The following is a 13,444-nucleotide window of genomic DNA, read 5'->3' on the forward strand; positions in this document are numbered from 1 at the left end:
TACCTAAAATCTAGAATTATATCATCAAATTAAGATTCATTGTTATGGCACTGGCCATGTGTTTCCAAAGGAAATGATCTAATTTACTTGGATTTGGCCTAAAGTTTCGATATTTGTATACATAGGCAGAAAGAAAATAACTAGTTCCATCCGCACATAAGATTCCATTCAATTTTTTTTTTCTTCTACTTTTTATTCAAAAGATAGCTGTAAGATAGATTCTATATTTTTTTCTAACAAAAAAATAGCTTAACTAACACCTGAAATAATTAATCTAGATGTCGACGAGGCGCTGCGTAGCTGTTTGTTTGAAGATTCTTCTTCTTCTTCTTCTTCTTCTTCTTTTGTTTAAAAAAATAGGAAAATTTATTTAAAATTTGTTTGAAAAACTCTAAGCACGACGAAGTAGATCAAACAAATAATCTTAGCATTAATTTTATACTAATACGTGACATCATGCCACTTGGGGGGCGTTTTTAATTTTTGAAATAATGAAATGCATTAGCTATATGCTTGAAAGAGTTGAAATGAGAAGTTGGCATTTGCATTTGCAAGTGGGGTGCAATTGATTATGAGTCTTTTGATGGTGATGGAGGATTGGAAAAATGCAAATGCCATATAATGGTGTTCTAAATTTGAATTCAACTTACATAATTCTATAGAATATTCATAGAAAAGGGAGGATCCCTTAAGACAATTGAGACAAGCAAGAGGTTGGTTGTAAACAAAGATGCAAGATTCAACATAGAAGAAGGTTCACAACTCTGATGTTTCTTCTTATATTTATTTAAATAATAACAATAATAATAATTAATGCAAAAAGGGTCAACTAGCTCTTTGGAAATAATTAAACACCCTGTCATGACCCTTATGAGCTCAGAAGGACTTTTAGCCCACCATCTCTCTGGTTGGCCAAATAAGATCTCATCCAATATAAGCTTAGAAATTAGGATCAATTTGGCTTCATTTGTTTCATGATTAAGAGTATAAATGACAAGCAAAAATGTGAAGAATCTTTTTACCTAAATTTGCTTCCTTCTTTATAAGCTCCAAAAAAAGAACAGTATTATTTGGATCTGGTTCTTGATCTTAGCATTCTAATGGCCCACTAATCTTCAAATTTTGACCAAAAAAATAAGACAAAAACAAATAAAAAGTGAATTGTTTGTGACTGCTGCTAAAATAATAAAGTCAACCAATGCGGGGAATAGAAGAAGTTTGGGGATGTCCCAGTCATTATGTAAGAGGCTCCTAGTTTTGTATCCAAAACTTATGAAGACTTTTTTTTTTAATGTCTTAATTAATTAGCGTTTGTTGGGCAATTTACGTAGCAAGATAAGATTCGCGTGAACTTAAAATTAGGTTGTCTCTTTCTCTCTCATCAAATTTATTTGGCTTAAACTGGGGGAAAAGAAGGTCATAAGAGTGAAATTAATAAGTTAATTACAAGTATGATCAAATTCATTTCATGTCAGAAAGATTCGGTTTGACCAAAACAAAACCTTGGAGTTAATCTGATCTGGTTTTGTGTGGGCAGTATGTGCCACGTCATCAGAGCGTTGGCTGACGACACGTGTCGCTTGTATTTACTCGGAGAGATTTAAAATTCCCACTACTTTTTCAGAAACATATATGCTTTACAAAATAAAAAAAGTCAAATCTGGAAATGTTATTTTTACAATAATTTGATGTTGATAACAATAGGTGTTAATTTGCAAAAGTGGAAGAATAGTAACTGTTCGAAGCAAAGATCTAAACTTAGTTTGCGTTAAATGCTACCTGAGTTATTGTTCCGAACCGTTTTACTGTCGAGCTACTTTTTCAAACTAAGATATTATAGAATCGTTACCGAACAGTGTTGTCTTGCATCCGAATATTTTTTTAACATAGTTTTTCCACAATATATTTTGCTTGATGGTGTTTGACTTTTCGAAGAAATCAAGCAGTTGAGCGCTCTCTCTATCTCTCTTTTACTCTTAACTTTTATTTTATATTTTTTGTAGCTATTTATTTACCCGCTCATATTCATATTTCCAGATGAACGAGCAACCATCACCTTCTTCTTTTCCCTATAAATACTCCCCTGTCCTCCTCCCTTTCTCATCATTCAAACACATCTCTGAGCTTCTCAAGAGTCTCATTCTACTCTCTCTCTCTCTCTCGCTCTGTTCCTCTCCTTTTGTAGCCATGGCTTTGCTCACAGACTTTATCAACCTCAACCTCTCCGACTACACTGACAAGATCATCGCTGAGTACATCTGGTTCGTTCTCTCCTCGTAGTTTCTCTTTGGCTATGCTCTGTTTTTCTAATAAGTCTCAAGATATAAATTACTGATAATTTTTTTCATTTTCGACATATAACCGGGATGTTATGAGTTTCTTTTTCCACATGAGGAAGTTTTGATACTCGAAATTTGAAAATTGGTTAATGCACGACAAGTTTATGATTGGAGTATCTGAATATTATGTTGTAGGGTTGGAGGATCTGGCATGGATATAAGGAGCAAAGCAAGGGTATATATTTCACACCTTTAACTTCTTCTTTTTCTTAGTTTGTGATTGATTCAATTTTGATTCTCTATCATTTGTTTTCACATAATTTTGTTTGTAATCAGACACTGTCTGGACCTGTCACTGATCCTAGCAAGCTTCCAAAGTGGAACTATGATGGCTCCAGCACTGGCCAGGCTCCTGGAAAGGACAGTGAAGTGATCTTATAGTATGCTCTTACACATATATCCCTCTCCATTTCATTTTTATTTTATCAAAATCATTACATGATTGATATTTATGGAGTTTATTTGTTTGACATTTATTCTGTTCTTCTTGCTTGAAGTCCTCAGGCCATTTTCAAGGATCCATTCAGAAAGGGCAACAACATTCTTGTGAGTAATGCTACCTGAGCTCAATGCTATGTAATTAAAATTTAATTGATATGATCTCTTAATCTTGGTTTTCTTTTTATTTTTTTTCTTCATATAGGTCATGTGTGACTGCTACACACCTCAAGGGGAGCCAATTCCTACCAACAAGAGACACAATGCTGCTAAGATATTTAGCCACCCTGATGTTGCAGCTGAAGAGCCTTGGTATTATTTCTCTGCATCATTTAATAGTTTATATCTGCTAAATTTAATTCTTTTGGGTCAATTGTTGATGAAGTTATATTTCCATTAATCGATCTCCTCCGTGTTCCGAAATTGATACAGGTATGGAATTGAGCAGGAGTACACACTCCTCCAGAAGGATGTGCAGTGGCCTCTTGGGTGGCCTGTAGGTGGATTCCCTGGTCCTCAGGTAATTATCAGCACTATTTTTTTCTTTTTCTTTTTTGGATGATGGATTTATATATTGTTAAACTTCATCATCAAGAATTTTCCTTGACAATTACCAGAATCATCAACCAGATCATGAATTTCCTTTGTTATTTCAAGACTTAGTTCACTCAATGATCTTTGAGTAAAAATCACATGAAAGAGTACAGAAAAACAAATTGAATTGAATTGCATTCCAGCAGTCAATTAATTTTCTCTAGTATGAATTGAACTAATGAATGGAGATACCCTTTTAATGTATAGGCTAAGGAATGTGCTGTTGGCCTGCCAATTCTTATTATTGGAACATGTTGTTCTAATCTATGTGCATGGATTAGGGTCCTTACTACTGCTCCGCTGGTGCTGATAAAGCTTTCGGGCGCGACATTGTAGATGCCCACTACAAGGCCTGCCTTTACGCAGGGATCAACATCAGTGGTATCAATGGAGAAGTCATGCCAGGCCAGGTTAGTTCAGACTTATTTTCTCCAGTTGCAATATTTTTTTTATCGTTCTTGATTCCAACTCTTTAATGGTTTTATTGGTGCAGTGGGAGTTCCAAGTTGGTCCTTCTGTTGGCATTGCTGCTGGTGATCAACTTTGGGTTGCGCGCTACTTACTCGAGGTGAACCAAAATGCTTCAATTTACTTGAGAAGTTGCTAAGTGTTGTTATGCAGTAGTGAATTTACTAACTAGTATTTGGCTTCTGCTGCTCTCAGAGGATCACTGAGGTTGCTGGTGTTGTTCTCTCCTTGGACCCTAAGCCAATTCAGGTTATATTTCTATCTGCTTTTCTTTTCTATGGCATGTTCTTTGCCTTTATATTCTGTTAATCTCTATCATTGTTTTCCAATTGAACTTATAGTTTTTTTTTTTTTTTGGTCTGCTACTAGGGAGACTGGAATGGTGCAGGTGCTCACACCAACTACAGGTAACAGCAAAATTGATGTTGAATTATGTGTGAGCGATGCCTACTTTTTTAAGTATCTAAAACATATTTTAGTTTGTCTAAATATTACTTTTATTTTCCTTTGCTTCCAGCACCAAGTCCATGAGGAACGAGGGAGGGTATGAAGTTATCAAGAAGGCAATTGATAAGCTTGGCCTGAGGCACAAGGAGCACATTGCAGCTTATGGAGAAGGAAACGAGCGCCGTCTCACCGGTCGCCACGAGACTGCTGACATTAATACCTTCGTATGGGTATGTTCATCTCATTTCCTCCCTGATCACAGCCTTAAATATTTTCGTCAGCACTCTCACTATCTCTGAACTCATGTTCTGCAGGGCGTTGCCAACCGTGGAGCATCAATTAGAGTTGGCCGCGACACGCAGAAGGATGGCAAAGGTCAGTTATTACTACTAATTCAGCACATTGTCATCTTTGTTACACTGCTGTTTCAATGTCTAGCTTGTATCACAGACTAAACTTAGCTTTCTTTTTTATGCTGTTCATCAGGTTATTTCGAAGACAGAAGGCCTGCATCCAACATGGATCCCTATGTTGTCACTTCCATGATTGCAGAGACTACACTCCTCTGGAAACCAACTTAAGCACAAGAGATCGGCTGCTTGATGATCACACATGGATCGTTTCCCCTTCAGTCTTTATGCGTGCAATGAAATGCTGTTCTTCTCATAAGTTTTCTTCAGATTGTATTTTTCATAATAGTTTCAATGAGTTATTGTCATGTACTTGGAAAGAGAAGGCAGGTAGAATGAGTCTAGTTGATTTGTTTCTCCTGCCTTCCATTTTTCCTGTGTCCTGAATAAATAGTTGCAATAAATTATCTTTCTACCTTTTCGAAATTTTGGTGCGGACTCTCAACCGTTGTGTTTAACTTTGCCCATGAATTTGTTTGATCTACTAATTGATAATTGAGTTGAAACTTGGAACATCTTTTCATGGTAGGCCTGACACTTTCAATCTCAGGGTAATGCTGAATAAGTGGCAAATGTTCTATCGAGGCACTCAATAGACTGCTATGAAATATGAAGATATGAAAAGAAAATTGGTGATGCAGATTAGATCAAATAATTCATTGAAACAGAGACTTAGTTTTCTGCAATAAGATCAAATATAGGTAGTGATAGAGAACCTCTTTGGTGCAGTAATTCTCTCAAGTCCTGTTTCTGGGATGCAGAGGCCATTAATTTTTTGTAAGTGTTAAAAAGATATGATATACATTATTGGTACTATCTAGCAATTAAGTTTTTGGGTCTACTGGTAAGATAATATGGTATCAGAGAAGTCGATAAAATTTGATCAATGGATCAGATTCCGAAGCCACTTGATGGAATGAATTCTAAGCAGCACATAAAGATTCCAGAGTAATACTTCGTAAGTAGTATATTCTCTTTTGCTCTATAGGATGATATGAATTTGGTTTTCACTGCTTGTTTTGTCTGAGTACACTCAGAAACAGGAAAAACTTGCTTAATAAGATCGCAGATTTTATAGTTTTGATTAAATCGATGCAAGAAATGAGTCGTTTGTTTGTAATATCCTGTCTCATAGAAAGATTAAATTACTCTCTTTTGAGAGATAAAGCAAACAAATGCAGGTATTGTCATTACTGATGGGTCTTAGCGGCTTAATTGCAAGATACTGTTAATAGTTATATCTATTGGAGAGACTTATTTGTGAGCGTAGTTCCACGTGGAAAAGAGAGCTTCTAAAGTGCAAATGAATATGATTTCTAATGCGCATACAAAACCTTTTCTTTTGGATTGACAATATTAATATATGTGGGCGACCGAGAAAAGGGATTGGTAATAAAATTTCACACAATTGTTGTATACAATTCTTGCGTAAAAAAAGAATCTTTAAAAAAAATTATGGTATGGAATAATGAAAAAAAAAAAAAGTGCTCCTCTCTAGCAAGTAGCAAGCAACCAACAACTTTCCGAAAAAAAATCCAAGAAACTTCCACGGCAATATGACATTCCATGGATGTGTTTTGGGTTTTATATAAACTTTTATTAGCAAAAATATAGGATGTATAATAAGGAAGGTTATGTCAGAGTGAACTTATTACACGACATAACTCTTTGAGAACACACATAATTAAAAGCCGCGCCACATGGGTCGATATTGTAGCATTAAACATGATAAAGGAAAGAGGGAAAAACTCATTTTGGCAAGAAACCTCTGAATTCATCGATGAGATTTGGTTTTTAAACTTATGTGATAACTGTAGGAGCAGATCGGCCTGTGAACTCTTGCATCTTTGAAAGCTTTAGTGCCACATCCACCTGGAGCAAGGAGATATATAGGTACGACATCAGGAAAGATTCTATCTGTTGCTGAATACTGATACAATTTTCGAGAGAGAAAGGGAGAAAAATTATAGATATTGGATCTGGACATCCTTACAAGTGGAGCAAGAGCTTCTTGGGAATCCCTTCCAGTCTTTGAGGAATCTTTCTCATATTGCTCAATGTAGATGCGAATGGTTGCACCTTCGGAGCCGGTTCCAGAGAGGCGGAAAACCTAGGAGAAGGATTCTTGAAGTTAACAGAGCATACTGAGAAAATAATTCAGAGCTCATATCACTTGAGATGATAAAAAAGAGACATCCAATTTGATAAGTGATAATCTAGAGTTCTCAATCCAGATGCTTGGTACAGGTCCAGTAGGACAAATTAGGTTTTAAGGGCTTCCTGAGAATCCCCAGTCTTCAGGCTTCCACTTACTAACCCAAGGCCGATATGTCTTATATAGAAAAAATAAAAGTACGCAAACTATTAAATGAATATCAATGAAAGAAGTTACTAACCAATCTTGATCCATCTGCAAAGAGATAACGGATACCCTGATGCTTTGAGACCGAACCATCCACAGGATCCTTGTATTCAAATTCATCAGCTTCAACCACATCAGCGACTTCTGGTCTTACCTCCTTTATCATCCTGAAGAGAGGGATGCATTTAGTTCATCCTTCATTTCCTCACAAGAGAAAAGTTCATCCTGTATTATCCTCTGATTTTAAAACTTTATTTAGTTGAAACCAGATTGCTGGTCTTCAATGTCCGGAATCATTACTATGTAGCGGGAAAATTAAAGGACTCAAGGGAACAAAATTAAGGATCTCAATTAGAAGGTGTCAGTTGTTCACCTATTTAGGATATGTCATCAGTCATGATCTACATATAACAAGAAAAAGCAGAGCATGGCACAATCTAATATTTTTTTTAACTGGAAAACATGAGTATTTTAAATCCTGAATATGCTATAATAATTACATACAAAAAGAAACAATTTTTAACAAACAAAAGCAATTAAAGCAAATTTGTTCACGTGGAAAACGAGCAAGTAGTGTTAGACCTAGTATAAGTTGGCAAATGAAGACTACCAAAGTATTACTGTTCTGATTACTATATTATGTGCCACTGCCATGAAAGGACATGTCACTGAAATCAAAAGAAACAAAAGAAATCAAAGAAATTTGTACATTGATACACAAAATTATGTTCAGTATTATTAAAGGCACTGCTGCACTGTATATGATAAAGCCAGTTGGAAAATGTGTCACAGGAACGTACTTATTGACATCAGAAAGAGATGACTGTAAGCTAACCAATTGCGCCATAAGTTCCTTAGCTGCTCCTGCATCAACATTCTTGACAAAACCAAATGAAACGGCTAAGGATAACTATAATTACAAGCACAATTGTCAAAAACATGAGTATTATAATGAAACTGAACATTATGTAAAACCTACCTCGTAGTCATATCGAGTATAATAATGCCGACCATAAGTAGCCCAGTGCTGCAGAACTATATCTTCAACTGTGACCAACTTTTCCCCATCAAGACTGTCCTTATTCCTAAAAGCAAGGATAGAAAGCCATGCAAGAACAGCCCAAATTCCATCCTTTTCACGAATATGATCAGAACCTGTAATAGAAAATACAATCATATATATTAGTTTCAGATTATCGGGATATAAAAGAAAGAAGAAGATAGTAATGAACAACTCCAAGCCTGTCGCCAAACTTTATGAGCATAAAAGTATAAAACAAATTAGTGGAAGTGCCTGCATAACTTTCTAGGACACTTTCTACTTTTTGCCACAGGATTATAAATAGATGCAGTTCTCACAGATGTGTTTCTCAAATTTAAATAACTGCAATAGATAAATTCCCCTATGCCTATGAATGGATGCAATAGAGGAGCATAAAAAAAGAAATACAGGCATCAGGAAGTTTCAGCAATAGAAGACGATGGCAGTAAGAGGTTTAATAGCACCAACCTGTGCCAAAGCTTTCTTCACCACAAACTGAACAAAGTCCAGCATCCATTAGATTTCCAAAAAATTTCCAACCAGTTGGTACCTGAAAAGGCAAGATTTACATGACGCCTAGGACTCTAACATATAAAAAATGATGGTTATTTTATTAAATATATACCTCAAAGAACTTAAGATTTAAATTCTTGGCCACTACATCAAGGGCAGCTGACGTTGGCATGCTCCTGCAGTTCAAATCATATATAATATATGTAAGTAATTCATGAAGAACAGACAAGTGTAAATAAGACTTCCTTGGCAAAGATTGACAGGTGGCGAACAAATTGTAAAGAAAATCAACAGAATCATAATGACTGGAATAAATCATCTCATGCTTTACAACTAATACCTCATACTAACAAAATCGTAGCCTCAACCTTATACACACATGCTAGGGAGCATATACAACTACACTGTAGATTCTATATAGCTTTCACTACAACCTCTCCTCTATACATATTAAGTGACACAATCAACTCCAAACCATAACTTATCAGATGACTGAATAGCTTATTTCTTTTCATATTAATTTCCTACTAATGATTAAGTTCAACTCTGAGAGCAAGAATAGTGAAGCCTTGTTTGAGTACAATAAGTAACCTCCATGGCAATACAAATAAAAAAATAATTTGACCATAAGCATTACCACAAAAATTTAGTTACCTAGCAACTCCTTTTGAACAACAGGGAGTTATCAAGAAAGCTTAGTGAGTTACCTGGCAACTCCTTTTAAACCAGAGGCAAAATAAGGAATTGACTGGACGGCATTGGCAGCAATGATAGCAACAGAGTCTGATGGGGTAACAAAAAATCTAGCAAAAAAAAAAAAAAAAAAAAGGTTAAGCTTTAGGTTGAGGATTTCTTTCATAATACACTTGTGCAGAAGGATACCTTTTACCAAGGATCATATTGCGATCTGCATCACCATCAGCAGCAGCACCAAATTCAGGCAGTTCGCCTTGAGGGGATGACTTTCCCAAACCCATTCGTGCTACTAATTCTTTTGCATATGTCAAATTAGGGTCTGGATGGCCACCCCCAAAATCTTCCTGTTATAGAAGAGCCAAGGCATGATATCCATAAACTTAATCTGAAGAAATATCTCAATTCAAGCCTTTACATTGAACATAGAGGAAAAGATACCTTAGGTACACAATTTATCAATGAACTCTCATCAGCACCAAGTTCTTCAACAAAAATCCTTTTGGCATAAGCTCCAGCAACACCATGAAGTGCATCATAACTACAAGGGAGAAAATGAACTAAATCATGCCTAATCAATTACCAAGAATAAACTGAAGATGCTAGCTGGGCCTTAGTTACATACCAGAATGTGAATTTTGGAGAACTAAGCAGCTTCTGAATTGACTCAAAGTCAAAAATTGATCTGGAACAGGAATAGGAAAGAAACTTAAGTATCTGCAGTATAAACTTCCATATTCTGTTTAAAGGTACCTAACCATCAACCAACTTTCAACATATATAAAAAGAAAAAGAAATCAAAAGGCCACACATCTCAAACTTTCTATTTAGGGAAAGCATGATTAGTTCAACGTTAGAATGAGAATGTCAAAATGAAAAATCCAAAGGTTTTTCCTTTTTAACTTCTCTGCACAGATTCTCAACTCATGTTAAGAGAAAGGCAAAATCAAGAAAAGGAACTCCCATATCTGAATTCTAGCAATATAAATAAAGGATCCTCTGAATAGAAAGGTACATACTTCATTAGTTTCACATAATCAACGCTAGAATCAAAGACCTCCACAGAAAATGGTCCTTCAGGCCCATTGCAGCAAGTCACACCAGTAACAGAAATATCAACCTGCAATACAAAAATGAATAAAGTATAAGCGAGTCTGATGATGAAGGGTCACAAGGAGATGCAAGCATGGAATTTCAGCAGAAAGTCAGAAACTTGTACATCTGGTAGATCTTCTGCAATGAAGTATTCATTTATTATCTTCGTATTGGCGAAGATCTTATCTGTAACAGCCTCAGGAGCAGGTCCCCCATTTTCCATGTTGTACTTGACTCCAAAATCCTGACGAATGCAACATAGTCAGGTAACTCAAGCCTTCATAAATACCAAATAATTAAAAGAACATGGTACAGATTGTACTAAAATCTTGAAAAAGTTTCAATTATACTTCGAGGATCAAATACAGCAATGAACTGAAACATGGTCGGTAACCCAGCTAAGGTTGTTTAGCAAGACAGCACAGTGGCATGAGGTCAATCATCAATGTTTTTTTTTCTTTTTGACAAAGTCAACCGTCAATGTGAAAGTTACTCAACATGATCCATATTGCTTCCTGCTTTCCAACTAAAGCTTTTCATCTCATAGAACAGAAGGGAAAAGAGGGAAGAGAAATACAATGATGTAAAATGTAAAAAGTAGAATACCTCATGGGGACCACCTGGGTTGTGGCTGGCAGTCAGTATGAAAGCTCCTGTAGCCTTTGAACCCTTTTTTAATCCAATCGCGAGACAACTCATCAGACTGATTAACAACACACCTACATTACTAAAATATGAAAAATCGCACTCACATCTGCACCGGTTCTTTCACGTATAACACCAGAAACTGCTGGCGTTGACATTAGACCATTTTGTCCAACCCAAACACATTTGACTCCATTAGCAGCAGCCATTTTTATTATTATCTGACAGATATGGAACAAGGTGAGAAATTGAAGTATCTAAACGTATCTGCACATTCAAGGATCAATTAAAGCATATTTTTTACATAAACAAGCAACCAGTCATAAAAACTAATAAACTGCATATTTCATTTACAGACTGGCAGAAGGCTGTTTTTTGTCAGTAAATTTGCACATGCTGTTAGCACCATCCTAATAAACCAAGTTCCACCTGGTGTATAAGATTTGTGATTCCTATATTAGAGTGAAATGACTTGTCTTTAGTGCAGCATATGGTATTTAGGGGCTTTACTCATTTCCTCACTGCGCTCATGTACCCTTGCAGCCATTTACATGATCAAAATTCCACAGAATAAAAAGGAATGTTATGAGGAAACCACACTTCATGCACAAAGAAATTATGCAACCAAAGTTTTTTACTTATCCAAAACCAATGTCAAAACTCATTTTTAAGATGAAACCAGTAAGGTTGTTGGTTGTGAGTTGTGACTTTGGTTTCAAACAGTTATTAGCCGGAAAAAATCCTTTTCGGCTTAAAAGTGTCATTTTTTCCGAGGATCAAAACCAAAAATAAAAGTTTAAAATAAATATATAAGCCAACATAAGAAATAAAGAAATAAATCTATGAATTCTCCTATGGAAGGATAAAAAGTACCTGAATTGCATCCTTTGAAAAATAACGACCATCACCAGAAACAACAATAGTAGCACCTGTAATACAAAAAGAAAGATTAGTTTAACAAAGGAGAACATACAAGGAGGTTGTTCACAAAGTTGCAAAAGAATGCGACCTGACACAAATATGTTTCAAACACTACTCAAGCTAGAGTTTGCAGCAAGAAGACAAAATTATCACACATCACAGAGAAAGTGTTAAAGCCTATAGTTGCATTGATTTAACATGCATGGGTGTTCATCATAAAACCGTTCTTGCAAGCATCTGGTAGATCCTCAGCAGGATACCAAGATAAAGCATTAATAACAAGGATCTCATATATAGAACAGAACAATGAACTTCGGCCTGCTTAAACATAGATAAGAAATCATTTGGTTCCTCATACAACCAGCGTCGAGCAAAACATACATGAATTGCAAACAACTAACCTTTCACTTTGTCAGCAGGAAGTGCATTAAATGTTGACTGAACAAAGTTATGCAGGTAATTAGGCTGCTTGAAGACAGTAACCTGAAAACCATTTCCAAGTCAGGTAATGTTCATAAAGATAACTATTGCAGTATTAAAGGAACAAACCAAGTACTATCATCAATTTAGTAACTCTTCTCAAATTTTAGCAGCACAAAAGAGCATGAATAATTATTTGTGAACGTTCAGTTCAAATAAGTCAAGTTGCTAAGATTTTTTTTAATAATCTTTTTATACTTCTCGCAGAAAGAGATCTGGAACCACTATATTCTTCTCAATTTCTAATCTTTCCATAACCACGATTGAAAGTGCAATTAATTTTCTGAATTCCACGTCCTGTTGTAACAAATAACATGCTAGATACACCATAAAAAAGGAAAAAATAGCCATTTTGTACCACTGAATCTCGAGTAGACAGCTACACCATATCAGGCCACTCAAAAATAAATTCCGTAACGCGCATGAATCTATCCATGAGATCTGATCGAGGCCAGGGCCTCTAAATCACCAAATTGGTAGCAGACCACCGCAATCAATCTAGATCAAGCTACTCATAGTACAAACCAGTAGAAAAAAAAATTCAGTTCAAACATGACGCATCAAATGGAATCCAATACCAGCGATCTAAGCAAACGATACACAAACATCACCCGTTCCAAGATCCAAATATAACGGTAGATCTAGCGAAGGATCTGACCTTCTTCCTGAGGCCGGAAGTCCCCGGCTTCTGGCCTTCGATGGGAGTCGTCTCCTTCCGAACAACCGTAAACATCACCATTGCTCGACCCAAAGTGAGAGAGAGATAGAAAGATTAGAACGAGAGAAGGGAGGAGAGGTAGGGAAGCGATGGAAGGTGGTGTTGAGAGCGTGGTTATAAAGCAAGCGTCACCCACAGGCTTTGTACCTGAGAATTGAGCCGAAGAATATACCAAGCGGAACGTACATCGTATATATTGGGTAGTTTTGGGTACGTTTTCTTGTTCACGTGACGAAGCCGGTGGGAGAATATGCTTAGGTTCTGGCACTTTCGTTGCCA

At 36.1% G+C, this 13,444-nt stretch overlaps 2 protein-coding genes across 2 annotated transcripts; one reads left to right on the top strand and one right to left on the bottom strand.

Annotated features, from left to right (window-relative positions):
• The first annotated feature begins 2,042 nt into the window (after positions 1-2,042).
• On the top strand, positions 2,043-5,127 carry LOC140786854 (glutamine synthetase nodule isozyme-like). The gene is made up of 13 exons (XM_073135546.1): positions 2,043-2,261; positions 2,475-2,514; positions 2,616-2,719; positions 2,837-2,885; positions 2,983-3,089; positions 3,210-3,297; positions 3,653-3,781; positions 3,865-3,939; positions 4,035-4,088; positions 4,209-4,246; positions 4,357-4,516; positions 4,601-4,661; positions 4,773-5,127. The coding sequence occupies exons 1-13, from the start codon at positions 2,188-2,190 to the stop codon at positions 4,865-4,867; spliced, it is 1,074 nt and encodes a 357-aa protein (XP_072991647.1). The 5' UTR covers positions 2,043-2,187; the 3' UTR covers positions 4,868-5,127.
• Positions 5,128-6,271: 1,144 nt separating this feature from the next.
• LOC140786293 (phosphoglucomutase, cytoplasmic 2) lies at positions 6,272-13,309 on the bottom strand. The gene is made up of 18 exons (XM_073134602.1): positions 13,106-13,309; positions 12,369-12,450; positions 11,920-11,975; positions 11,154-11,267; positions 11,008-11,070; positions 10,526-10,645; positions 10,326-10,426; positions 9,932-9,991; positions 9,748-9,847; positions 9,496-9,653; positions 9,321-9,416; positions 8,726-8,789; positions 8,569-8,650; positions 8,038-8,213; positions 7,859-7,935; positions 7,093-7,225; positions 6,690-6,806; positions 6,272-6,568 (listed from the first exon to the last, which is right to left on the bottom strand). The coding sequence occupies exons 1-18, from the start codon at positions 13,184-13,186 to the stop codon at positions 6,497-6,499; spliced, it is 1,752 nt and encodes a 583-aa protein (XP_072990703.1). The 5' UTR covers positions 13,187-13,309; the 3' UTR covers positions 6,272-6,496.
• Positions 13,310-13,444: the final 135 nt, after the last annotated feature.

Source organism: Typha latifolia, chromosome 4 (assembly GCF_019914945.1).
Source record: "Typha latifolia isolate L0001 chromosome 4, TyphaL0001v2, whole genome shotgun sequence".
Taxonomy (NCBI): domain Eukaryota; kingdom Viridiplantae; phylum Streptophyta; class Magnoliopsida; order Poales; family Typhaceae; genus Typha; species Typha latifolia.

Excerpts from the sequence above, each read along its gene's own strand:
- LOC140786854 (XM_073135546.1), top strand. The coding sequence starts at position 2,188 with ATGGCTTTGCTCACAGACTTTATCAACCTCAACCTCTCCGACTACACT. Across the intron at positions 2,720-2,836 it reads GACAGTGAAGTGATCTTATA|TCCTCAGGCCATTTTCAAGG; the intron begins GTATGCTCTTAC and ends TCTTGCTTGAAG. Across the intron at positions 4,247-4,356 it reads GGTGCTCACACCAACTACAG|CACCAAGTCCATGAGGAACG; the intron begins GTAACAGCAAAA and ends CTTTGCTTCCAG.
- LOC140786293 (XM_073134602.1), bottom strand. The coding sequence starts at position 13,186 with ATGGTGATGTTTACGGTTGTTCGGAAGGAGACGACTCCCATCGAAGGC. Across the intron at positions 12,451-13,105 it reads CTTCCGGCCTCAGGAAGAAG|GTTACTGTCTTCAAGCAGCC; the intron begins GTCAGATCCTTC and ends AATGGTTTTCAG. Across the intron at positions 9,417-9,495 it reads AATATGATCCTTGGTAAAAG|ATTTTTTGTTACCCCATCAG; the intron begins GTATCCTTCTGC and ends TTTTTTTGCTAG.